This window comes from Macroventuria anomochaeta, assembly GCF_010093625.1.
Source record: "Macroventuria anomochaeta strain CBS 525.71 unplaced genomic scaffold BU25scaffold_50, whole genome shotgun sequence".
In the NCBI taxonomy this organism is placed as follows: Eukaryota; Fungi; Ascomycota; class Dothideomycetes; order Pleosporales; family Didymellaceae; genus Macroventuria; species Macroventuria anomochaeta.
Genome location: NW_022985411.1, coordinates 7907 through 33850, shown reverse-complemented (window position 1 = coordinate 33850; position 25944 = coordinate 7907). Strand labels below are relative to the sequence as shown.

Here is a 25944-nt window from a genome sequence, read left to right as displayed (position 1 = left end):
ATAGCATGAGGTTTGAGCTCAATTACCACACACGATCAGTGGCAATGTCTAGAGTGATATTTGGCTCGCGAACGCATTCGAATCTGTAGCGGCGTGGGCCGCTGTACTGTACTAATAGCTACGATAGACGATAACGTAGGACTATCGGGCCAATGGAATACTGCTCTGAATTGTTATGTAGCTAGGAGGAGACGACTATATACCTGATCTGTACTACACTAGTCCAGGGTGGTCGATCAGGGGTAGAGTGAACTTGTACGGACCAACCGATACCGCAACAAAATCTCATGAACGATCTGCCGAACAGATGTCAGCGCTACCACGTGGGGGGTTTGAGGACTCAGTGTTGCAAACACACTGCACAATCCAGCATTATGGTTTGCTGTTACAGTACTGGAGATGATGGCATCTTATCTTACCCTTCGAGATCCGTGTGTTTCATCAAGGCTGATCGTGTCAATGACTACAGCAGAGGCAGCACATGTGAAAGATCCACACTCGCATCCCGCTATAGCAGTACCTCCACTTTCACCTACTTTGGGCAATTTGCAACTCCACATTTATAACAGAACCTTTCAACGACCGACTTCACGTCCATGTCTGTCCCAGATGCAGGGCCACGGGAAAATGGCCACGCAGCCGACCTGCAGATCTTCCGTCGCACCTTTGATTGCGGTCATCTTGATGAGTTCATCGAAGTACGACTGCTTGAAGGCGGAGAGAAATTGCATAATATAAATACACTCGAAGTGTTCAAGGAATACAATAGAGCTGAGAACTGCCCAGTGAACATCAAGGCGCGATGTCTGAACTGCGCAAGAAAAGCGAAAGACGAAGACGACAGAGACCAAAGGGTACGACCAAAGAAAACACTGGGCGCGTACCAAGCAGGCACATCGTCTACGTATGCAAGAAAGACTGGTATAATCCCCCAGGGTGGGTTTGAAGGTATTTTAGAGAGGTACAGATGTTCAAATAGTCAGGGCACGGCCGTAAAACCTCATCCACGCGTTTCGGAAGAGGCGTATCGAGCTCACCGCCTTGAAGTTAAAGCAGAAGCTGCAGCATTCCCTGGCAAGTGGCTAGCGATTCCAGCAAGAAGAGTTGAATCAGCGATCCACCGGAGGATGTCTCGCTTGTTTGAAGAGAACAACGAACCGCTCCAGTCTAACATAAATGGCGACAACGGCAGCGCTCAATCTGGTGTACTCCCACAAACCAGGAAAGATGGCGAATCATCCGGTCTGTGTTCTGAGCTAGAAATGGTGGAAGGCAAAGATACTGGAGACGTTACCATGATAAAAGCTGAAATTGACCCTGCCAAAGGTACCAACTGTTTCTTTCTCGCGCTCCCGTCAAAGAGCGAAGATGAGAGATTCCGACCAGTTGCCATGAATAGGCAACGAAAGCTTCTCGACGCGGCTGACTTCATTGGGAAGAACAGCGACGGCACCCCCTCGAGTCGTGCGATGGAATTACACTGCCCTCAGACCGCCAATAGCTCTGCTTCATCGGCAAGAGAGTCCGCCGTCATGGAGGACTTGGTCGATCAGTATGCCTTACATCTCGAAAACGACTTTGATCCAGCTCTTGTAGATACGAGGTATGAGAAACCACGACCAGTCCCCGCGGTGCCTAAGAAAGGTCCGCTGGACTGTATAAAGCGGCGAAGCAATACCTCGCCAAGAGCGTCGAGGAACTTCCGGAGGTCACGTTTGGATACCCCTCACTCCGCCCGATCCGTCGAGATAATGGAGCTGGGCAATGAGAGTCCAGACTGGGCCTGCCAAACCTCCTTGGCCATTGAGGCTGGAAGAATTTCTATGGACAGTGTGAGCATGCAAGATCGGGAGTTGATATCGTCGAAACACATTGGAAGCGAGGCGTAGCCCCATCAAAATCATACCACCATAGCGCAGGAAAGTGCAGGGTGTCAGACCAGGAAAGAGGCGCGTGACCTGCTCATCGCCTTCCAGTGAATACAGCTCAGTTCTTTCCGCGGCAGGTACACATTCAGAAGGCGCATTACAGGCTGTGCGAAAATGTAACGGTCTATAAAGCCTTCTGAACTCTAGGGTTAAGTTAAGAAGGTCGACCTTTTTGACCGCGACAGAAAAGCAAGCGCTGCTCGTCCGGTAGGAAAGCTCGAGAGAACGGAAAGCGTGATGCAACAAGAGCCACCTAGGCGTGACAATACGCAGGTGGCTTCGCTAATGGACCTGAACAAGAGCATGTCTGCCTTGAATTGGCAAGAAAGCGGGAAAGATGGCGAGGAATGAGCCGGGTCTAGATGAAGGGGACCAGGGCGAGCCGCTACCGAGCCTAGAAGGGTATAATAGCTTAGCAATCACATAGATTTATAAATTTGTGTGATTTACTGCCTGACTCCAGTGTTCTAAAGCTAGCGATTCGCATCATTGATGTCTAGAATTAGACCGCAGGCAAACAAAGGCTGTTCCAACACACTGCACCTCGAGTGACTGTCGTGCAATTTAAAATGGCAACGGCTTCTTGACCCCAAATACGCATGATATAAAAAGGCCCGATTGCTTACTGGCCGCAGAATATGCTGCTAATAGGCACCGCCGCTCCGCTTCCGCTCATGATCATAGCGCTGCTACTATTGAATGTTTTGATTACGTCCTGTGTAAGGACAACACAGCGGACTAGTGCAAGCGGGAAGAGCTTAACGAGATTTGAAGCTTGTTCGTTTCCTGTGAAGCCAAGCTGGTCAGTGATTCCCGTGGCTATGAAAGAGCTGGCGATTTCTGGTACAGCATTCTCTGCAGAGATCACTCCTGCTATCTGGTTAGCTTCGGAGCAAGCTGGATAAATAACTAACGTCCCTGGCGAGAAATGTCCCGGCCTCCTCATCTCTGCGTCTGAGCAGTTAGCGAACAGCGGCAGAAAGAATTCCTTTGCGGGAGACCCATTGCCTTGCCCTGCAGTGATTGATACGGCTGGGATGCCATCAAGCAAGCAGTTGTACTTTCTTTGCCCAATCACAGGGAGTGGGAGTAACAGATAAAGCAGTGTAGTTTTCATGCTGCGTTGTTATTATCTGCGATGTGATCTGTGTTTGGAGTAGGCAGGCTTCTTAAAGAGAACAGTGCATCCATCGCTTACTAAGGTTTTGATAAAGTTGGGTCCCAAAACCCTGCCCATGGAACAGGCTTCTCAGCTCGCTACTTGCTCTGTGACGTCCAAGCTTTGAGTCTGTTGAAGGGTTCAGATGTTGTCGGGATTCGTGGACAGTACGCATGTGGGAAGAATTGAAGGATTAAACTGACTATTCTACATGCTACGGAGGGAGCTATACATAAGGAAATGTCTACGTTGACGTTGTGTAGCTGTCAACATGTAGTCGTGCGACGTAGCAACCAATCAGCAGATAAGCGCCTATGCGGCCGACTGCAAGGAGACACCTCAACCGTGACAGATGTTGATTGATCTATCTGGTGAGCTATGGTGAGGATCGATCGGGACTATATAGTAGAAGGGGATAGCAGTGAACGGATGGGGAAGCAAACTGACTAACTGAATTAGCTGGACAATCAGTGCAGCGGACTGTTGGCGAACAATATTGAAGAACTAATCTGCTTGTGTACACCTGCAATGCTCAACCATAGCACCTCAACGCATCGTCTACGGAGGGTATTGCTCTTGGTCGGTTATGTGTCCATGAAGATTTAGGCAATATCCAGTTGTACAAGCATCTCATCGTTGTCGTGCTCCACCCACTGCTCACCCGCTGCTCACCCACTGTTCACCCACTGCTCACCCACTGCTCACCCACTGTTCACCCACTGCTCACCCACTGTTCACCCACTGCTCACCCACTGCTCACCCACTGCTCACCCCTGCTCACCCACTGCTCACCCACTGCTCACCAGCTGCTACCAAACGTATCACTTAAGTCGTTCGCTCAGCAATTCACCAACACATCGTTTCTTTGTCAAGGCTATTCTAAATGGGCTTCGCGCTCACTTACGTATATTTTTCCTGTTTTAGAGAAACACAACTTAAATCCAATCAACGGTAGTACTTGCAACTGTTCCGCATTCGCTATGTATAAACGATGGAATTGATTTCTTTGCGTATCTGAAACCAGGGACACTGGTGAGTCGATCTTACAGGGAAACTCGGTCAACGATGGGTTCTAAAACCTACTCAAAACAAGAACAGATTGAACGACGTCAACCTGCGTACCTCTCCTCTCAACTGCGGAGAGCTTTGTCACTTATTCTATAACTACTTAATGTTCGCCCATGCGTGCCGAGACACACAGTGTTACGGGACAGGTTTGCACTCCGGAAGAGACGATGTGCCTCTAAACTGATACAAACAGGATATGCAACTCAGCGCAGTATTCCATCGACCCAATAGTACTACTTTGTGGTTTACCGTAGCTAACAGTTGTTCTTGTTGTTCTGTGATTGTCTCTCACCCGACCGTCATCAGGGTCTGTTTACATGACGTATCTGTCGTTCAGCCAGTGGTAGTTTCTTTACTGCAAAGCAGCAAGCAAATACAAACAAATATAGGAATCATCTGTCAAATATTTGGAAGTATTTGGCTTGCTTATATCATGTGATGCTGAATCCATTGCCAACACTAATTTTACTCTATCTTAATTGTTGCGGGCTGCACAGTGTTGCACAGTATGCCTTGGCATAAAGTGTTGATGTTTTCCCAGACAACCGCGTATTTTCCGCGTACACAGCGCATCAACACTTACCTTTACATATACTCCAGCCAAATTGCCTACGCCTACAGCTTACTTTTCCGCGTATTTGCTTACTTTCACGCCTGTCATGCCTCCAAAACGAAGCCGCGAGCCTGTTGAGGCAGCTGGAGTACCCACCAAACGCCGTATCAAACATACTCAACGCTGGAGAGAAAGCCAGGGGCAGCTTACTCCCCCACCAACACAACCAACAGAGCTACCAGTTGAGATATCTATCGAGATATCTGATGAGCCGGAGCCACCTATCGAGGTGCCTGAAAGTACACCAATCCGTTTGGTAGAGCCACCAACACAGCCGGAAGAGCACACCCAAAGGCTATCACACGGCCTATAATACAAGCCTCACAGGCTGACAAGCCAGCATGGGAGTCGCAGTTGGTGGCCAAGAAACCACCTACAGCTACTCAGCCGCCACGTGCGTTTAGTAGTGCTGCCACAGAGGCTTCAACAGAGGATAGTGTGGATGAGAGCTTGGTCAACTTCACTGACTATGAAGGCCTTGATTGGAGTCGTGTGAAGGGCTTCGCGCCGCCTCTCAGTACACCTACAGGCAAACCCAGCTGGGTATATAGGCATGGCTGGCGGATTTGGAAGGAGCACACACAGCCCGAACAGCTCTACTTTCTCTGCAAGTACTGCCACACACAAAGGAAGCCTGGCGGCTTACTACAGGTTGGATCGGCAACCAGCTCTGCTATCACACATTTGAAAGCTGATAAACCTGGCCATCAGCTTAGCAAAGACGGGCTTATAGTCCGCCAGAAGCTGCTCTATACTGGTCAACCATCAATACGATCAGTACTACAAAACGGTGTCAAATTCAGTCACAACACCTATCGAGAGCTGGGTAACTTCAACGTACAGGGCTTCCGCGAAACTGCTGTTATGTGGCTAGTCAACAACAATCGACCTTTGCACGAGTTTGAAACCAAGTCCTTCCGTACAATGATAAAGTACGCCAATCCAGAGGCAGAGGCAGCGCTGTGGAGGTCTCACAACAGTGTCTCCGCATTTGTTATGAAGCTGTACAAAGGCCTGCTGCCTCAAATCAAGCGTGCCTTGTCTGAGGCATCAAGTAAAGTACACATTAGCTTTGACGGCTGGACAACCAAGGGAGGCAAACGTGGCTTCTTTGCTGTAGTTGCTCACTTTGCTGACAGTCAAGGCACGCTTTTTGACCTTCCCATTGCGCTGCCACAGCTGGTTGGAGCTCATACAGGCGAGGCAATCGCTGACTGTGTTGCAAAAGTTCTACGATACTTTGGTATAAGCAGCAACAGGCTTGGTTACTTCATGCTTGATAACGCCTTCAATAACGATACTGCTGTTAACAGACTCGCTACAATGTACGGCTTTGTTGCCAATGATCGACGCCTCCGCTGCGCTTGCCATATACTCAATCTCATCGGCCAAACAATCATGTTTGGCACTGATGCTGACGCCTACGATAACGCTCCCGAGCATATAAAAGAAGAAGAGTTTTACATGAGGCAGTGGCGGAGAGATGGCCCGCTGGGTGTGTTTCTTGATATCATCAACTACATCAATACACCTAAGCAATGGAGTACTTTCGCTGATTGTCAAGCTACAGCAGCAGGTGAGCTGCCTCCAGGCGAAGGCTGTCTCCGCGAGCCATTTAAGCCAGTTGTCACACGCTGGAATAGCTTTCACGACTGCTTTAGGCGTGGAGTTGAGCTCCAACTGGCTATCAACAACTACATTGCTTTCCACGTCAAAGCAACAACAGATGCTGATGACAGGGCTGAGCTACGCGGCAACAAGAAGCCTGATGCTCCACGTTGGATGCGATCGGGCGGGCTTACAGCTGCAGACTGGGCAGTGATTACTGAGTATATTGAGGTACTTCAGCCGCTCAAAGAAGCTACCAATCGACTACAGGGTCGCGGGCAAGCTGGCAGTCACGGCGCCTTATATGAAGTACTTCCTGTATTTGACAACCTGATTACTGAGCTGGATTCACGCCTACAGGCCTGGGGCGCTGTCGATTACCTGCCAACTGAGGCACCCGAAGACCACCTGCCTATCAACCTACGTGCCGCCAAACGTAAAGCACTCTACTACTTTGAGAAGCTGCTTCAAACACCTGTTTACTACACTGCCACGACTCTCCACCCGCGCTATAAAACATACTTCAAGCGAGTTTGGCGAAACAAGCCGTCACAATTAAGTGCTTTACAAGCACGATTCCAGCAAGTCTGGGCTGAGTACAAGCCTGCCCGCGTGGCTATTGCTACTACAATGTTACAGTACTAAGACTAAAGTCTGGTCGCGAATTTGAGCTCAGGCCACAACAACAACACCGACACGTATCACCACCTACACTTTGCACGTCTATAGCTCCACAACCATGAGACATTTTGGTGCTGCAATTAGCGGCAATCGACAGCCAGGTGCTGAATTATCTTTGCGGGAGCGCGATGGTAAATGTGCTGCAGTAGAGGGTGGTGCAGGAACAGAGGAAGTTGCAGCCCAGTTTCAGACATCCAAACGCACTGTGCAGCGCACTCTAAAGCGATACAACGAGACTGGCAGCAACCTCAGCAGGCCTCGCAGCGGCCGCCCAACAAGCCTCACACATCGCCAGCGTCGCCTTCTTCTTCGTATTGCCCGAAAATACCCAAAAATCGAATACCGTCAGCTTATGGAGGAGGCAGAACTGTAGCCAGCCAACACAGCAACCCCTATTGTTGCAGTCAAAACAGTATACCGTGCTTTGCTTGCGCAAGGTCTCCGCAACTTCAGGTCAAAGTGCCGTCCAAAGATCAACAGAGCCACAGCATTGCTGAGGCTTAAATACTACCAGAAGTGGCGCTATTTCAACTACAAGAGGGTGACTGTGAAGTTCTCTGATGAGTGCAGCGTTGCAAGAGGTTCTGGAGAGAACCAAGAGTGGAGTTTTCAGTATCCCAGGGAGAAGTTTGACCATAACAAAGTTCATGAAAGCAGCACATCACGGCCAAAGCAGCAAATGGGTTGGGGCTCTATTTGGTGTACACCAGGTGGCCGTGTTGGCCGGTCTCTGCTGGTGATCATGGAGCGCGATTTCACTGCAAAACAACACGGCTACACCTCTTGGAGTTATTGCAAAGCCCTTGAAGAGGGACTGTTGCCTCATTACAAGCCAAACCAGATGTTTATGCAAGACAATGCACGGGTACACACATCAAAGTACACCAAGGAATGGTTAGAGAGTCATGGGATTTGGACCATTGAACATCCCCCATACTCACCCGACCTTAACCCTATTGAGCACATGTGGTGGGCTTTGAAAAGAAAGCTACACCAACTTCACCCAGAGTTTGACACACTTGGAGACTCACAGGAGGAGTGGGAGTGTTTCTGTGAAGGTCTGAAGGAGGCATGGTTGGCTATACCGGATCTATTAATCAAGAAACTTATCTACTCAATGCCTAAGCGCCTGAAGGCGTGCAAGGATGCGCAAGGTTACCAAACAAATTACTAAGTATGTAGATTAATTCACTCTGTTATATTATATATTGACCGTGTTGTTGTGGAGAAAAGGCGTTGTGAACATTCACTCAAAAGTGCGTAGGGTGGCCTGAGCGCGACGCTGCGACCAGACTTTTGTTCAACGATTGTACGATCAAGGGCAACCCGCAACAACACTGAACGAACAGGACTACGCAACGATACGAGAGAAGCCGAAGAACTGTAGTATCGATCGACCCGAGCAGTGGGCCGCGTCGGCGATACTCAGTATGATCATCACTCTCAGTTGAGCAACTCAAGCGACCCGGGCAGTGGACCGCATCGGCGATACTCGGCACGGTCAGTATACTCGGCACGGTCAGTATACTCAGCACGAGCAGTATACTCGGCACGAGCAGTATACTCAGCACGAGCAGTGTCTCGGCACGAGCAGTATACTCGGCACGAGCAGTGTCTCGACACGAGCAGTATACTCAGTACGAGCAGTGTACTCGGTACGCTCAGTATACTCGGTACGGTCAGTATACTCAGCACGAGCAGTATACTCGACACGAGCAGTATACTCGGCACGAGCAGTATACTCAGTACCGAGCGATCGGAGCAATCCTGCTCAAGTATATAGCAAGTAGACACGGTGCCCTTATGGCATCGTGTTCAACCTCGTCAATCAACCTTGTTATTGGAATCTCACTCGCTCTCGAGCCAGACAGTATACTCTGTACTACTCATTGCAACCAGTCGTCACGGCCTCCGGCTAGACGGCTATTACCTCGACTATTACGAAGGCTACTACCGCCTTGCCCGGATAGTCTACCCCTGACCACCCGAGCCTTGCTTAGGTGACTGTCAAACCCCTACGGCTTTCTGTACCTCTGCTCATCCCCGAGAACCAATCGAACAGTGTCTACGAGCTTTGCTTAAGGCACGATTCGCAACATACAACAGTAACACCATTGCCAATAGTTAAATCCAACAGCTTTGACGATGCAATCGACTCCATACTTGACGACGATGATGACGACAATAACGGCACGGCAATGGATACAGACGAATACGAGAGCTGGCTCAAAGAGCCTGTGTGGACTTCAGCTCAACACAAGGAGGGACCTACAGCAGTACAGTACTGGCAAATACAGCAGTCAAAGTACCCCAATCTTTCACAATTGGCGCTGGACGTATTGACTATACCTGCCTCCAGTGCTGATTGCGAGCGGGTATTCTCAGGCAGTGGCGATATAATGGAGCCGCAGAGGCGGAAGATGGGTAGTCAACTGTTGGCTGCTCTTATATGTGTACAGCGATGGAGTAAGGCAGGATACCTCACTCCAACAGCAGCAGCAGCAGCAAAGTATAACGACGACGAGCTTATTGAAGAGTTTGGTATTAGCAAGTGGGAAGAGCCGCTGCCTACAACACCATAGAAACCACCTTTCTGTACTCTCAATTAACTCAAATATGAGCAAACAAGCAAACAAATATACCTCTCAAAGCCCTGTCAAATTAAAAAAACAAATCACGACACCACAAACCTGCCAAACAAGCAAGTATAGAGCTTCATATTTGGCTTGATTTGTTTGTTGACAACTCTGCTGGGCTTACAGATAGGATGAATCATTCAACACGCAATGCCTATGTGAGGCCTCTATTGCTGCACCTCAACTCCAATTGTATATCGGGAAGCTTCCCTTATCAGCGATTTATTTCAACTACCGGTAGATAATCGGCTTATCGCCGTATCGGCTTACCGCCGTATCGGCTTACCCTCAGCTTAGAAAAGGCTTTTCAGTCATCATCACCACCGTTCAACGGATGCCATAACCATCATGAACGCTTCCTCAGCCGACAAGCTTACAACACTTACCACAATTCCTCTAGAGACCAGTCTGCACATGCTCAGCTTCCTCGACCGAGCAACTATATTTAGGCTCACTCTTGTGTGCTAGTATCTTGGAACTTTCGTCCAACACCACAAGCTCTATTGCGCCTGGAACACAATTCACCAATGGGAGACGTGTGAAAATGGCATGAAACTTCCGCAGCTAAATCTGTTACAGCTCTCGCTCCTTTTCGACGTCTGTTTTCGCGTATTCGGGCCACACGACCACAGAACGCAGCTATTGTTGAAGAAGACCAACGTCAACTTCAACACGGCACCACAAGTATTTGGCAAACTGCTCGAGGACACATTCCTTAAATCAGGCGCCACTCCTGCAATGCTGCTGCTGCTGCAGAACGGTGCCGACTTCACGCAGGTACCGTGTGGGCTACATAAGCTCTCAGAGGACACATTCCGTAAAATTTGGCGACACTCCTGCAACGCAGCTGCTGCTGCAGAACGGCGCTGGTCCGATTGCGCAATGAATTAGTGTCGCAGTACAGTAAGAGGTCATGTTACAGCACTGTATGAGGTTGAGTAAAAGGACCGACTGGACCAGACTCCTTCAAACAGTATCAGTAACATAACAGCTTCATGGTCAGTTCTTCTTTCCGTTCATTCATAGTATATAACCACACGGCTTGAGTACAATACAACTTCAGTGAACCTTAATATCCATTGCCCAATACCGATTATCTTCAGTACCTTCACAATTAGGCAGCACAGGCAAACTTATGACTATGCCCCACACCCCCTGCCCCTCAATGTGTCCTAGTTGAGGTATACGAAAACAACCCGGTAAATGAGCGTCGGACTACTTGGGGACGACTAACTTGCTGCGGATGCGAAGTGGCGTGTAGCTGCCAAACCACTGTGGACGCTAGCTTTGATGCACGCAAGAGCGCATTCACCCGTGCCACAACTCTTGTAAGTAAGCTTCGTCTGAGGCGATATTCAACGGTGGCGCCGAATTGTCAACGCACGACGCACTTTGTCCAAGATGCGCCGAGTGTGAGATTGAATAATTCTCGGCGGCTCGCCCTCTCGCCATAAGAATATATGTCACGGTTTGGGTGCTCCTGCCTGTCGTACCTCACCTCCATGAGAGTGACTGCCACGTCACACTAGCGTTGTTTACAGCTACTCACCTATATATGCTGTTCGTAGCTTCACTCAATACAACCTAAGTACAATCCTCAACTTCTTCCCCTTGCGTACAGTTCACTGAACTCTCACAGTTATGAGCCCGGATGCAACCCGATTGTACTCACTACACGATACCTGATTTTATCTGTCGCTACTACTGAGAGTTGCGATACGATTACCGCGTCCACCACAGCGCACGATTACCGCGTCCACCACAACGCAACGATTACCGCGTCCACCACAGCGCACGATTACCGCGTCCACCATAGCGCACGATTACCACGTTCACCCCACCAAACACTATGGCTACAGAACGAGCAGTAACTCGGGTTACTGTTATCCTTGATAAAGCAGATGATTGGTTCAACTGGATCTTCCTACGCAAAGACTTTGCTAAGGATCACAAGATCTGGCAATACGTCAATCCAGATACACCGAAGGAGAGCCTACCTGATCTGGAAGCCTCTAACCCAAAGCCTCTACTCACCGACTATAAGGCTAGAGCTACTAAGCTCTCTGACCTATCTTCTGAGGATCGTGAGTCCTACCGATGGGAGGTTGACCAATGGAGACTCGACCAGATCACCATACAGAGACTGGAGAAGGCACTGGTGGATCTGAACACGGAGATCACCAGATCCATCGCCATACGTCACCTCTACCTGATACAGGATCTACCTACTGTTCACGATCGACTTGTCGTTCTCAAGAAGCACTTCTGTCCTTCTACTGCTGATCGGAGTCGCAATTTGGCAGCAAAATACACCAATCTGAAGACAGCTCCACGTAACCCAAAGGCACTCGAACAATGGATGGCTGACTGGATACATGTCACTACTCAATGCCAGTCAATCAACCTGCCAGAAACTAGTGGCTATAAGCCCCAGGAGGATTTTCTAACAGCCTGCCAAGCTCACTATCCAAACTACGCTGCTACCTGCCTTGATCAGGTATACGAACACGAGATCAATGGTACTGATCTACCTACCCTACCCGCCTACGTCGAGAAGATGACAAAGTATGTCCGTCGAGCTGCCCAGACTACCGAATCAACCCTCCTGTTTACCTCAGCTGCTGAGCTTGGGATTGCAAAACCACCATGCGTCTGTGGGTTACCACATGCTTTACACGATTGTTACATACTCAATCCACTTCACCCAAGCCGACCAAAAGACTGGACACCAGCACCTGTTGGAATCCGCAAGGTTGAACAAGCTCGAAAGGATCCTACACTTGCAAAGCAAATTGAGAAAGCTATGACTGAATGGAATTCACGTCAAAAGAATGGCGACCCTATTCAGATGGATGATGGCCTACCACCTAATCGGCACACATCATTTGTAGTCAACCTACTGGATGATACAGGTCAGCTATCACCAATTCACTGACTTGGTGACAACTGGGGGGTGTGTCACGGTTTGGGTGCTCCTGCCTGTCGTACCTCACCTCCATGAGAGTGACTGCCACGTCACACTAGCGTTGTTTACAGCTACTCACCTATATATGCTGTTCGTAGCTTCACTCAATACAACCTAAGTACAATCCTCAACTTCTTCCCCTTGCGTACAGTTCACTGAACTCTCACACATTATCTTTCGTTCGACTAAGCCCAGCAAGATGCCGCATGCCGACATTCCTGGACCTCCAGGCCGTCGTTTCTTTGGTAACCTTAGGGACATCGACCCAGATAACACGATGGACTCGTTGTGCAGATTGACCGAAATTTATGGTTGGTTATTCTTTGACTTGTGCGAGATGTAGCGACTGACCAATACAGGGCCAATCTGGAAGTTCCATCTGGGCACGGAAGAGAGAATCGTTATTGGCTCGCAGAAATTGATGGACGAGGTATGCGACGAAGCCCGCTTTGTCAAAGTCGTTGCCGCTGTACTCAAACAAGCCCGCAACGGCGTACAAGACGGTCTGGGCACCGCTCATGGTCCCGAAGAGAGAAATTGGGGCATAGCGCACCGTATATTGGCCCCGCACTTTGGACCACTGGCTATCGCAAACATGTTCGGCGACATGCAGGATATAGCTACTCAACTGGTCCTGAAGTGGGCCCGCCATGGGCCTGAGCACAATATACAAGTGACTGAAGACTTCACGCGCCTGACGCTAGATGCGATTGCCCTGTGCGCTATGGACTATCGCTTCAATTCCTATTACAGAGAAGCCATGCATCCTTTCATAGATGCACTAGCAAGTTTCCTTGAAACCAACGCGGGTCGTGCGAAGAGGAGCGCAGTGATGCAGCCGCTCTGTGTCTTCGAAAATCACAGATACTGGGGGAATATCGAGCAGCTGCGAAGGACTGGACATGCGGTCATTAATGCAAGAAAGCAGCACCCTAGTGACAAGAAGGATTTGCTCAACGCCATGTTGCATGGAGTCGATCCCCACACGAGCGAACGAATGACGGTAAGGCCACCTCAAGAGCAGTAAGGACAGCGTGGTTGATAACTTTGACAGGACGATAGTGTCGTCAACAACATGATCACCTTCCTGTTTGCCGGACACGAGACGACCTCAGGTCTCCTCTCCTTCACATTCTACTACCTTCTCAGCAACCCAGCAACATACGTAAAAGCGCAACAAGAGGTTGACGATGCTATCGGTAGAGATCGCATCACCTCCTCACATCTCGCCAGGCTTCCGTACCTCAGCGCTGTACTCCGCGAGTCCCTGCGACTGTCGCCTACCGTGCCCGCAATTGCGCTTGCCGCCAAAGAAGACACCACGCTGAGCGGGAAGTACAAGGTCAGGGCCAATGCGCCCATTATTGCCCTCTTCGCAGCAGTCCACAGAGACCCGCTCGTGTACGGAAGTGACGCAGACGAGTTCCGGCCAGATCGCATGCTCGACATCGAGTTCGAACAACGCAACAAAGAGTTCCCAAACTGCTGGAAGCCGTTCGGCAATGGCATGCGAGGTTGCATCGGGCGCTCTTTCGCGTGGCAGCAGGCACTTGTTGTCGCAGCGATGCTCCTTCAGAGCTTCGACCTCTCTATGAGTGACCCGTCGTACCGCTTGCAGGTCAAGCAGGCGCTTACCATCAAGCCAGAGGGCTTCCACATGCGTGCTCAGCTGCGATCTCACGTGGCATTGCCAAAGCTTGAACGAGCCTTATCCTCAACAACAATCGCCAGCAATCCAGCCGCCCTGAGCCCCATTGTGCTTGGGGCGAATGAGTCCTCGAAGCCGGCGATAGATGTATACTATGGCTCCAACAAAGGCACGTGCGAGGAGCTCGCCAGCCAGCTCGCCAGCCATGCAGCGGACCGCGGCTTTGCGATTGGCATAGTAGGCAAATTGAACTCTGCAAAGAGCTTGTCGCAAACCAACCCTGCCGTGGTTATAACGGCTTCATACAACGGTCAGCCCGCCGACGACGCAGCAGAGTTCGTAGCTTGGGTTCGAGCGCTGAGGGACAATGAGCTTGCCAAAGTCGCCTTCGCTGTGTTCGGATGCGGCCATGGCGACTGGGTCAGAACCTTCCTGGAAGTGCCAAAGTACCTAGACGGTGTGTTGGAGGAGCGTGGCGGCACAAGACTGGTTGCTTTAGGCACGACGGACACTGCCCAAGGCAAGGTTCTGACCGACTTCGCAGCCTGGGAAGAAGAAGCCCTCTGGCCTGCCTTGCGAAAGAAGTATGGTATCAAAGACGCGTCCACGGCCCACGAGTCTACATCTGCGCTGCAAGTCAAGATCTGCGTTCCTGAAGCAACGGCGTTGCGATGCGGTCTTCGTCAGGCTCGAGTCTTCGCAAGCGAAACGTTGTCTGATACCGAACTGTCTGTTAAGAAGCACCTAGAGATCGCGCTACCAGCAGGGATGGCATATCGGACAGGCGATTGTCTCGCCATTCTGCCACAGAACCCAAGAGATGTCGTCAATCGCGCGCTGAAACAGTTTGGCCTGTCCGGGGATAGCATCTTGACCATTGACAGCACTACTGCTACGACACTGCCTCTTCGCACGCCCATCAGGGCGGCCGAAGTCTTCCGTGCCTATGTTGAGCTTGAGCAACCGGCCAGCAAGAGTGACATTCTGGTCATGTCGAGCGCGACACGCGATGAGACATTAAGTGCTGAGCTAAGCCGCCTTGCGGGCAAGGCTCATTACGAAGAGATTGTTGTCAAGCACTTGTCGGTGCTCGATCTGCTTGAGCGTTTCCCTGCCGTGAACGTATCGCCTGGCGCCTTTCTCTCCATGCAGCCACCGATGAACCTTCGGCGTTATTGCATCTCGTCCTCGCCTTTGTGGAACTCTTGCCGCGCTACTGTGACCTGCTGTGTTACAGATCGGTTGGCCATACATGGCCAGCAGCGGGCTTCCGGGCTGGCGTCAGCATACCTCTCTTCTCTTGCTGCTGGTGACGAGGTGTTTGTTAGCGTAAAAGAGTGTGCTGACAAGTTCCTTTTGCCCGAAGCAGCCGACGATGTTCCGCTCATTTTGATTGCTGCAGGAACCGGTATGGCATTGCGCGTTACACTTGCTCTTCTCTCACTAATTGAAACATAGGAATCGCACCCTTCCGGAGCTTTGTACAAGAACGCGCAGCACAACTGGCTACCGGCCGCGTCCTCGCCGCTGCTTTGCTCTTCTATGGATGTCGCTCACATGCAGATGACCTCTATGCTGACTCTCTCGAACGCTGGCAGCAACTAGGCGCTGTATCTATTCATCGTGCGTATTCACGCATGCCAGAGCAGTCACAGGGATGTAGATATGTGCAAGACCGTGTCTACCAGGATAGGACTGAGGTTATCAAGCTGCTCACGACAGGTGCACGTGTTGCAGTGTGCGTACCCGAGTGCGCAGTTGCAGGGGTCAGAAAGACTCTGATCGATATGACTGCAGAAACCCAGCGAGCTGTGGCGGAGGGAAAGAGTAAGGGCACTGAAACGGATATCGCAGAACTTCATCTCGAGACTGCGTGGCACGTCTGGAAAAGTTCATCTGAGATCGAGCGGGATGCATCAGAGCAGTGAATGCTGTACAAGTCATATATTGTCACGGTTAGGGTGCTGCTGCCTGTCGTACCTCACCTGCCATGAGAGTGACTGCCACGTCACACTAGCGTTGTTTACAGCTACCCACCTATACATACTGTGACGGTTTATGGAGTATGGAGGTCATGTGTGCCACGTGTGTTAGTGCTCTTGCTCTTTCCAACAAGCACCTCCTGCTCTTGACTGCACGAAATACATACGTCATGTAAACAGGCCCCGCTGGGGGTCGAGTGAGAGAACACTGAACAAGAACAACAACAATATATACTGATTTTACTGCTTCGCGCGGTTACCCCTGACTTACTGCCCTGCGCAGGTACACCTTCACTTATTGCATTTACTGCAACAAATTGACTTTGATTTGTAGGGGTGCTGGACTGATCAGGTTGGGTTTGGATGCTTCCCCAGTGACACACCGTGATGCCATTTCTGGAATATCATCGTTGTGTGTGTTACTACGGTAACATGTGTAATTGGACACCATAGATGTGCGAAATGATGCTTACTTTGCGCCGCTTTGCGTAACAGTCCAGTGCAGTTCAACGTGGAGCAGAACTCGAAAAGACGCGTCATCTCATAATCCTCATACAAATCATGCCGACACTTTGATCGACCAGATGTCGGAGTAAGCATCATTCATTGCCCAAGGACTTTCAAACGGCGCCCTGGCTCAACCGAACTGGCGGGGCCATGCGCTGTCCGCCGTTAACGCCGGCAGGGTCTGTCTGCGCTAGTGCACGTGGTGGAAAGGGGGCAAGCCGGTGCATGCGCGCTTGACGACACGCCAGGAACGCGATGCGGCAAGCAATCTGTGCAGCGCCACACGCCGGGGTTGCTGCTGTGGAGCCCCAAGCTTGCCAGGGGTCGGCAGCATGGCGCCGTGCAAACCCCGGTCGCGACTCTTGACGTCGTTTCGTTCTGTGACCGCACAGCAAACACAACCCTTACTGTACTGTGCATTACTGTACTGTGCATTGCTGTACTGTACCATGACTCTTCGTCTTCTCTTCTTGAGTCAAGAGTCGTTCGGTACGCGCGAACCACACATGCGAGCGCGTCACGGCGACGACAAGCTCATCCACAATCGATCGCAGCGCCGCTAGCCGTTGCTTCGCATGTCACAGTCCCCAATGCTAGCATGACTCGAGGCTGCAGCGCAAGCTGAATAGGTTGGCAGGCGCGGCAGATGCAGCCGTGCTTACTGGAGCAGCACAGGCCACTTGTTCGAGGCGGCTCCAGTGTCTGTTGGATTCGCAGTATCGTACGCAGTAGCTGCTCGCTGCTTGTTTTGACGGCTGCTGCTTGCGGCCACGGCAGGAGTCATCCCGACAGCGAATGCAGGGGTCTGTACCGTGCAGTGCTGTCAGTGAGCAGAGTGACTGGAGGTGTGCCGGCCTGTTGGTGTCTGACTGTCGGATTACGCGTGCCATTGTACGGCACAGCAGCGTACTGGAGCGACTTTCCTGTTTGCCAAGGGAAGAGACCCCGAGTGGTTTATCATAGCGAGCGGCGCGGTGCTCCTGAGGCCATGTTTGACGAGAGGAGTGCAATACTGTACTGACCAAGCAACGCGGAAAGTAATTCACATGCTGAAGAGCTGCCATACCTACACGCTGATCAACACAAGCGATATGCTGCGTGGCGGAACAGACGCTGACAGGCCGGGGTATGCAGGCTCTGCAGCAGCCGCCGGCGCGTTCCTGCGGCCGACGTTGCGCCTGTCGCTTGTGCGAGTACAGCACATGCGCAGCAAGCGGGCGATCCGCACACGCCAGCACGACCGCGGCTGTTCTGGTCCGGGGCAGAGCATCTCGCGGGGTCTTGTTATCAGCTCCAGCACCGGTATGAAGGGCGCTACTCTTATGCTCAGGGAGACGAAACAGCTGGTTCACGAGCTCGCTGTACACAAGCATGCCTCGTTTCAGCGAGGAGGACAAGGCTCTGCTCTATGTCATCAGGACCACCGCCGAGCAGCTGAAAGTAGGCTCTTGGGACGACTGTGCAACCGTCTACAACTACTTGGCTTCGTGTTATAGAACTCAGGATGGGCTGACGGCTGCGTACCGCAGTCTCGAGAAAAGGAAACTGGAGACAAGCACGCGCACCACTGCGTGGGAAGCAACGAGGAAGCAGGTGGAGCAGTGGCTACGCAATGCAAGCCCGGTACACCGTCTTCCAAAGAGCGAAGCTAACGAGCAGCGCAGAAAGAGCGACCTCCCTGGAGCAGCCCAATGCCGTGCCAAGGCCCAGTGGAGAGCGAAGACAGCGAAGTTGTGTGCCCGGCTCCCAAGCGGATGATCTCGCTGCCATTGACGGAGTGGAGCGACAAGAGTGCACAGATGGATCTCGTGGTGGACACAGCCCTCTTTCCACAGCAGAGCGCCCCGTCGGAGGGGTTTTGTCAGGCAGCAGGTGGATATGCCAACAACGCCGCGCTGTGGCCTATGCAAGCGACCGAGTATCCCTTTACCGGCACTGCCACCACCCCGTTTGACGCTACAGCCATGCACTGGCCCATCGACGCCGCGACTGTGAGTGGAATGAGCAACGCAGCTATGAATGGACTCGACAACGCAGCTATGTGTGGACTCGACAACGCAGCCATGTTCGGAGCAAACAGCCCAGCCCCGTTTGACGCTACAGCCATGCACTGGCCCATCGACGCCGCGACTGTGAGTGGAATGAGCAACGCAGCTATGTATGGACTCGACAACGCAGCTATGTGTGGACTCGACAACGCAGCCATGTTCGGAGCAAACAGCCCAGTCATGTATGGATCAGCCCTGTATGGATCAGCCCTGTATGGATCAGGCAGCCCACCCATGTATGGAGCAGGCGGCTCAGCCACGTATGGAGCAAACAGCTCAGCCATGAACGGAGCAGACAGCTCATACATGTTCGGAATGGAGTTCGGAATGGAGTTCGGAATGGACTGCACAGCCGTGGACGCGGTGGAAAACCCGTTCCACAACAACACTCTTAACTGCTGCAGCACGCCCATGAGCAACTCAGCTCTAATTGCTTCCAAAAGCAGCCCGACCCTAAGTGAGTTCGGCTACGCCGCGAACGAAGCGACCCAAACCGTCCGGCCAACACACTCTCCCAGTAAGCACCCATCAAACCCACAACGAGGGCTCACTAACAGGCACTCCAAGGCCCCAACACAGAGTCAACGAGCATCATGAACACATTCAGTTGGCAGAACACGCAAGAGTTGATGTCTTCACAAGAGTTGTATTTGCTGCTGAAGGCCAGTGAAGCCGGCTCCGATGCTGTCTAGTATCCTCGCTCTCTTGCCGCTTCCAACTGTTGTGGCGAGCAGGCAGCACATATTAGCGTAGCTGTGCGAGTTAGTCCAATGGCGACCGCTGCTCAATGTCGAAAGATGTGCGCTCACCATATGAATCTTTCACCGCCTTTGTAGTCCACGTTCTCTGTCTGGAGTCGTAGAGGATCGGGTTTTTTCTCAGCTCGGCCAACTGACTTCGGACAGCGGTGAGGGTTCGTTGCTTGTTGGCTATACGTCGGAGAAGGTTGCAAAGCATTTCGTGGACGAAGAGTCGTTTGTCGAAGTAGATGATGATTGCTCTTTCGAACCAAGTCCACCCAGCTCCGGCCATGATGCGAACCGGGTGTGAGGAGCGTTGTTTGCAAGGAGAGTCACCATACCTCGGACGTCCAGTATGTATCAGCAGCCGGTGAAGTGGCACAGCAGACCAGGCCTGTGTGTGCTAAAGCTGTCGCACTTCCAACAAGCATTCAGGGCAAGCGAGAGGCGCACGGGTGAACCTCTCGGCCGGGCCCAGACGTTGCGCCGCTCTATGGTTGCGGATTATGTCATTGTGCTGTCCGCTCGCTGCTGTGCTAGCCTAGATCAAGCAACGGGCAGACCGCCCGCTGAAGTTACAAAACACGACCTCGCCCAGCAGGACTAGCAAGACATGCACCCTTGTCGCCAGCTCAGGTCGATGGAACACGCATCTACGACGTCGTCTGGTGTCCACGCTGGGTCCCAGGCTAGACGACGTCGCATGTGGGCTGATCCTCCGTCAGTGTTGGACCAGTCGATGCTTAGAAGAAGGTTGAGGTCAGACGTTCGAGACAGAGTGAATAGATAGCTACAGCGATCCACATCATCGACGCCTCAACTCTCGCCCTGGAAGCTAGCTTCACAGGCCAGTGCGTACGTCAGCGTGAGCGATCAGCTCAGAACAAGGAAAGGATCCACTAGAAGATACCACGTAGTAGGACGAAGAGACGCCAGAAACGTTTCCCTTTACCACGGAAGCCCTTCAAAACAGCCGCCAGCAGCCGGAGTGCTGTGTCCAAACCTCGGAGTCTCCACGACTCGCCTCGCCGACTCTCTCGCATCCACTGGCCGCGCCACCCTGGACAGCTTTTCGAACGTAGATGCTGTACATTGTACACAACCAAAGTCCCCATAGCCGGGCTCCTCGCAGTTGCAGTATACTGCTCGGAGGAAGTTCCGCTCTTTGGACTACGTTACAGTTGGTCAGTTGAGTAGGTGTTACAATAGCGCTTGGGCCTTACAGAAACATCTGGTGAACCAGTGGTCGTCAAGCTAGTGATCATCCCGGTGCCTCTGGCAGGCGAGGGAGTCCCTCCGTATCGCTGTTGTTTGCAGCTCGTACAGCTTGTGCAAGATTCTTCGAACGTTGACAGATCACCGTAAGTAGGAAGGCCGTCCTGCAAGTGGATGCTTGCCACTGAGCCAGACTTTATATTGCATGAACGTTACATCACTAGTCCAAGCATGAAGCAACCACATGGCTTGCAATCAAGGGTAGCCCCCTACCGGTCCTGGGAACTATCAAACCGAGTAACCTCCCTCCCCGCAGTTCGAACATCCCGCCGCGCCGAACAAAACCACCGGTACTTCGACCTTGAACGCGTCTTGCTTCCACCACACTCCAAAAATTACTGTCCACTGAACGTGATAACTTGCTGTCAACAATTCTTCACACGCGGACGTCTTTATGGTTGGAAAATGCAACCGCGTTGACATTTTCCGCGCTTGTTCTGTACAGCGTCCTGTTTGGCGGCAAAACGCACTCCTTCCTCTACGGCAGCACCAAAGCAGTATTGCTGCTCCCAAAACATATAAACAAGCTCTACTGAGACTTGCTAACATCGTAACACCACGTAGAACCTGATGCAAGTGTTGTGGCTGCTGTCGTGCAAGGTTTCACACGCCCTGCACGCGCGAGCAGGTACCTCCGAATCAAGTGTGCTGCAACACTGGCTAGCGCAAGACAGCCTCACGCCACACAGGCGCCGCTTACAGCGTTAGATAACCCATCCATTGTTATGGCACTGCCGGGGTTGTGGCTGGGCATGGTTCTTGCGTGCCGATGCCGGCATGGGAGCGTTCAGGAAGCGTATGTGGCACACTTGCAGCAAGCTACACATATCTGCAGCGTTCTAACAAATAAGACAAAGTGCAAGCTGTGTCTGTACTTCTAACGACCAAATCTATCTACTATGCGCAAGTCAGCTAGCAGCTTTGACAAATGTTACATGTAGTCTTGACGAATCTACAATCGCAACAACTGCTTGTTCTTCCTTATGCTCGCACCGCAGGTACTGTATATGCGCAACGATGCGTGCATGAGAACGCTCCTACATCCGACCGCAGTGCCCCTGCACACAGCCCTACCTCAGCCGATGCAGAACTACGCGCCCAGACGGACACCCAAGACAGACCATGTCTCTGCATACTGCTGTTTTGTATGCCCGATACTCGAACGGCAGCCATAGAAAGCGTTGCGTGTTGCGCAGCACCCACTGGTCCCTGACTGACAGGAGAGAAGCATGCTCTTCTGGCTTTACAGGCGACGTCAGGCTTAGATCTGCAGGCAGCGGAATGCCTCCTTGGTCGGTGCGCAGAGCACTCCCGTCTGACGAAAAAGTGAGCTCGTAAATGTTCGAGTACGGGCTGTCAAGCACGCTGCAACACGTGCCCGTCGCCGTCTCCCACACTTGCACTGTGCTGTCGTCAGATGCTAGGCAAGTATCCTACGCAACGAACGTTGGAGAAAATATCAACTTGAACGACCAGACCTCATGGCGTACCACTCATGCCAATCTCGAGAGATAATATGGGAAGAACTGCTACAAATAAGTGAAGCAAGAATGTGAAAACAAGCAAGTGACTTCGCTGTAGGATGTCCACGCTGCCCGCGTTCAAGTCGTGTAAGTTGTCGATAGAGTAGCTTTTGTTTACGAGTTGACACCAAACGGGTTCGCGTCTGCCAAATCGTTCTTAAGCACTGCACCAGAACTCCAGAAAAACCTCAGAGGCAGGCTGAAAATCCCCTCGTTCTTCTTTGACGGAATGTATCTTCAGTCAAGCGGCTCTTGCGGGTATGACGTCTGGCTGGACAAGGACGAGGAAGTGGAGTTTTACAGTATGTATAATAGCGCTGGCAAAGCTCAGGACACCGTCGGGATGTCGCTCATCTGGCCCCAGCGTACTGGTCCCGCTTCACCGTCAAGCAGACGTACGACAAGCTCCAGCCGAAGAGGGTGTTCACACCACAAGTCTCCAACCATCACTCCAGCCCCGGCGAGTGGAACACTGACATCGCGATACATGGGCCGCAGAATGCGCGGCACGGGTGGCAATGGTACGAGATGGGGTTCTTCGCATGCTAGATGCAGTCGGGGCCGGTCACGCTGCTGTGCCTCGATCTACCTGTGAAGTCGCAATCGGATATCCAGGCAAAGTTATGGCCGCAGGACGCCTCTCGTTCCTGTAATGGGCTAGACCCATGTGGACCCACCTTGTGGGCTAGGCTTAGAACCTAGGAGCAGCGCAGTCATGCTTTTCCACCTAGATATATATCGACTATGCAAGATGAATCTCGTTGATTCAACTTGCGCATGCCTTTTGGCATAGGTTGGTGCATATAGTCGTGCATATTGTCTTTTGGACTCCACCCTTTACAGTTCCTGTCCGTACGCCGTGTTTCCGCAGGTCCTGGATGCGCTGCTTCGGCTGTATGATGACTCGGTCTGGGCGATCAGAAATCAGCCAGTGGGAAGCCGTAAGTTTCGTTCGCCGCGCCTGTCGCTAACAGCAGTGAGGCTCACCAGCAACAGAGGAGGTCAGTAGAGGCCGACTACTTCCTTTTGCACGAGATTTCGAGACACGGGGTGCACGTCAGCGAGACTCTCAGCGTGGCCATACGGTTTCTTGACACCATTCACGGCAACGTACATATCGGACGATTTTGAGGTGTCTTGTTGTATTTACTAGCGACTTAGAGATAGAAATGATGCCAAAGATATTTCTGTATACAATCAGCTAAGAGTCACGGTGCAATTAACAGTACAAGAGCCACAGCGAGTCTGGCGGGGCAAGCGGGTCGACGATCAGGCGTATGGTATGCATATGTGCTTAGCCCCAGCCGTGGACTTCGCAAGCGACTGCTCGGGATCGTCAGGCTGAGGGCCATCAGGCTGCAAGCGCTGCGCCGCAGACACCATCGTCGCAGACTCTATCACTGTAGACACACCAATGTTGGTGCATGCTCTTCCACAGTGATGCCATGACCTCTACAACATCTAACGTAGCGTTTGGCAACGCATACTCTAGCGTCCAAGCCAACAACATCAACGGCTCTGTCCACATTGGTACGTCGCGGGACTGCCCGAGGGCCGTCAAGCTATCGTAGAAGCGGGGCGCTAAGCGGACACCTCAAGCAGGACTCGAGAACACACTCAGTCGTCTACCACACGCCAATGATGCGCCCTTCAACTCCTACGCAAAGCAGCACGAGCCTGCATGCCTCCCTGACACGCGTATCGACCTCCTCCGCGAGATATACAGCTGGGCGGATGGGTCAGACGAGCGATGCATCTTCTGGCTGAGCGGGCTGGCGGGCACGGGCAAGTCGACCATCGCCCGGACCGTCGCGCGCAAGTACTTCGACGAGCGACGTCTCGCAGCGAGCTTCTTCTTCTCGCGCGGCGGCGGCGATGTTGGTCATGCTGGCAAGTTTGTGACAAGCATCGCAGTGCAGCTTGCGCACAGCGTGCCAGCATTGCGGCAGCACATCAGCGACGCTGTCGCAGAGTGCAGCGACATTGTCAGCCAGTCGCTGCGCGACCAGTGGCAGCACCTGGTCTGCCGCCCGCTGTCGAAGCTGCGCGAGCCTGGGCCATACGTCGTAGTCGTCGATGCGCTCGACGAGTGCGACAACGACAGCAATATCCGCATCATCGTGCAGCTGCTGGCCGAAGCGCGGTCGTTGACGGATGTCCGGCTGCGGGTGTTCCTGACAAGCAGACCAGAAGTGCCGATCCGGCACGGGTTCGGGCAGGTACCGCATGCAGAGCACAAGGACGTTGTGCTACACGACACCTCGCCGTTGATTGTCGACCACGACATAGCCATTTTCCTTGAGCACCACCTCAAGGTCATCGCCAAAGAATATTATCAGGTTGCTGACTGGCCGGGTGCAGAAACCATCAGACTGTTAGTGCAGCGTGCAAGCGGTCTGTTCATCTGGGCAGCAACTGCCTGTCTCTTTGTTCATGAAGGGCTATTCCCCGACGTGAGATTGCGCATACTTGTTGAGGGCAGTGCCCCTGGTGATGCTGCCACACCAGAAGAACACCTTAACAGGATGTATGTCACAGTCCTGCAGACCTCGGTTCAACCTGGGTACAGTGCGCATGAAATGACTATGTACTACAGCATGCTGCGACTTATCCTGGGAGCTATTGTGACCTTGGCTTCTCCACTCTCTGTTAGATCCTTAGGTGCGCTTCTCCTTGTACCAAAGCATAAGATAGACCGTATGCTGAAGGATCTGCATGCTATTCTTAACATTCCAGAAGACCCTACTCAGCCGCTTCGTCTGCACCACCCTTCATTCCGCGACTTTCTCCTCAGCAAAGACAGATGCGGCGACGACAGCTTCTGGGTAGACGAGAGTACCACACACGAGAAGCTGGCGTCTTGTTGCCTCGAGCTTATGTCTGCGCCTAACGGTCTTCAACAGGACATGTGCAATCTCTCTGAGCCGGGGATCCTGAGAAGCGAGATAGGAGAGCAGACAGTAGCTCGCAGACTGTCGCCTGAGCTGCAGTATGCGTGCCGCTTCTGGGTGGAGCATCTCGAGCGCAGCCAGCGCAGCATTGCAGACGGTGAGACAGCGCACGTCTTCCTCCAGATGCACCTTCTGCACTGGCTGGAAGCGATGAGCCTGATGGGGGAGACGAGCCAGTGTGTACGATTGCTGGCAAGACTGCAGGGGTTGGTGGCAGTAAGGGGTCCTGCACAGAAGATATATCCACTATATGCTGACCTCCAACACAGTCATCTGCAAGCACGTGTACAGGCTTCCTCCGCGATGCGAATCGGTTTATCCTGCGTTTCTGTTCGATCGTGGCAGAGGCTCCTCTCCAGGTGTACTCGTCAGCGCTTGTCTTCGCACCCGACACGAGCATTGTCCGGAAGGCGTTTGTCGAGCAGGTCCCACAAGCAGTGGAGATGCTGTCAGGCCGAGAAGCAGACTGGGACGCGTGTCGTAGTGTGCTGGAAGGCCATTCAGACCAGGTCAATGCGGTGGTGTTCTCGCCAGACGGACAGCTGCTCGCCTCAGCATCTGACGACAAGACAGTGCGAGTGTGGGAGACGGCGACAGGGACGTGTCGCAGCG

The 25944-nt window shown here is 52.2% G+C and overlaps 12 protein-coding genes across 12 annotated transcripts; 9 read left to right on the top strand and 3 right to left on the bottom strand.

Moving 5' to 3' along the window:
- Window positions 1-596: 596 nt before the first annotated feature.
- Window positions 597-1889, top strand: BU25DRAFT_426120 (uncharacterized protein; the record flags this gene model as incomplete). Its single annotated transcript, XM_033708399.1, has 1 exon — window positions 597-1889. The coding sequence occupies one exon, from the start codon at window positions 597-599 to the stop codon at window positions 1887-1889; it is 1293 nt and encodes a 430-aa protein (XP_033556054.1).
- Window positions 1890-2550: 661 nt separating this feature from the next.
- Window positions 2551-3262, bottom strand: BU25DRAFT_426119 (uncharacterized protein; the record flags this gene model as incomplete). Its single annotated transcript, XM_033708398.1, has 2 exons — window positions 2551-2960; window positions 3127-3262. 2 exons carry the CDS (start codon window positions 3260-3262, stop codon window positions 2551-2553), a joined length of 546 nt encoding a protein of 181 aa, XP_033556053.1.
- A 1887-nt stretch (window positions 3263-5149) lies between these two features.
- Window positions 5150-5734, top strand: BU25DRAFT_315425 (uncharacterized protein; the record flags this gene model as incomplete). Its single annotated transcript, XM_033702189.1, has 1 exon — window positions 5150-5734. A coding segment is annotated over one exon (585 nt), but the record flags the coding sequence as incomplete, so codon positions are not given.
- Window positions 5735-6697: 963 nt separating this feature from the next.
- BU25DRAFT_306393 (uncharacterized protein) lies at window positions 6698-6904 on the top strand (the record flags this gene model as incomplete). The annotated part of the gene is made up of 1 exon (XM_033702068.1): window positions 6698-6904. A coding segment is annotated over one exon (207 nt), but the record flags the coding sequence as incomplete, so codon positions are not given.
- Window positions 6905-8374: 1470 nt separating this feature from the next.
- On the bottom strand, window positions 8375-8947 carry BU25DRAFT_415698 (uncharacterized protein; the record flags this gene model as incomplete). Its single annotated transcript, XM_033707593.1, has 3 exons — window positions 8375-8575; window positions 8681-8827; window positions 8941-8947. Coding segments are annotated over 2 exons (154 nt in total), but the record flags the coding sequence as incomplete, so codon positions are not given.
- Window positions 8948-11542: 2595 nt separating this feature from the next.
- On the top strand, window positions 11543-12628 carry BU25DRAFT_482020 (uncharacterized protein; the record flags this gene model as incomplete). Its single annotated transcript, XM_033711121.1, has 1 exon — window positions 11543-12628. The coding sequence occupies one exon, from the start codon at window positions 11543-11545 to the stop codon at window positions 12626-12628; it is 1086 nt and encodes a 361-aa protein (XP_033556049.1).
- A 229-nt stretch (window positions 12629-12857) lies between these two features.
- Window positions 12858-16234, top strand: BU25DRAFT_482018 (NADPH-cytochrome P450 reductase-like protein; the record flags this gene model as incomplete). Its single annotated transcript, XM_033711120.1, has 4 exons — window positions 12858-12969; window positions 13018-13661; window positions 13713-15714; window positions 15765-16234. 4 exons carry the CDS (start codon window positions 12858-12860, stop codon window positions 16232-16234), a joined length of 3228 nt encoding a protein of 1075 aa, XP_033556048.1.
- Window positions 16235-18037: 1803 nt separating this feature from the next.
- BU25DRAFT_228388 (uncharacterized protein) lies at window positions 18038-19570 on the top strand. Its single transcript, XM_033701389.1, has 3 exons — window positions 18038-18409; window positions 18460-19360; window positions 19411-19570. Exons 1-3 carry the CDS (start codon window positions 18167-18169, stop codon window positions 19533-19535), a joined length of 1269 nt encoding a protein of 422 aa, XP_033556047.1. The 5' UTR covers window positions 18038-18166; the 3' UTR covers window positions 19536-19570.
- A 1140-nt stretch (window positions 19571-20710) lies between these two features.
- On the top strand, window positions 20711-21682 carry BU25DRAFT_415694 (uncharacterized protein). Its single transcript, XM_033707592.1, has one exon. The coding sequence runs from the start codon at window positions 20973-20975 to the stop codon at window positions 21276-21278; it is 306 nt and encodes a 101-aa protein (XP_033556046.1). The 5' UTR covers window positions 20711-20972; the 3' UTR covers window positions 21279-21682.
- Window positions 21683-21928: 246 nt separating this feature from the next.
- BU25DRAFT_353497 (uncharacterized protein) lies at window positions 21929-22279 on the bottom strand (the record flags this gene model as incomplete). Its single annotated transcript, XM_033703459.1, has 1 exon — window positions 21929-22279. A coding segment is annotated over one exon (351 nt), but the record flags the coding sequence as incomplete, so codon positions are not given.
- Window positions 22280-22610: 331 nt separating this feature from the next.
- BU25DRAFT_463292 (uncharacterized protein) lies at window positions 22611-22930 on the top strand (the record flags this gene model as incomplete). The annotated part of the gene is made up of 2 exons (XM_033710593.1): window positions 22611-22683; window positions 22746-22930. 2 exons carry the CDS (start codon window positions 22611-22613, stop codon window positions 22928-22930), a joined length of 258 nt encoding a protein of 85 aa, XP_033556044.1.
- Window positions 22931-23826: 896 nt separating this feature from the next.
- On the top strand, window positions 23827-25935 carry BU25DRAFT_463291 (uncharacterized protein; the record flags this gene model as incomplete). The annotated part of the gene is made up of 3 exons (XM_033710592.1): window positions 23827-23911; window positions 23984-25548; window positions 25602-25935. Coding segments are annotated over 3 exons (1984 nt in total), but the record flags the coding sequence as incomplete, so codon positions are not given.
- Window positions 25936-25944: the final 9 nt, after the last annotated feature.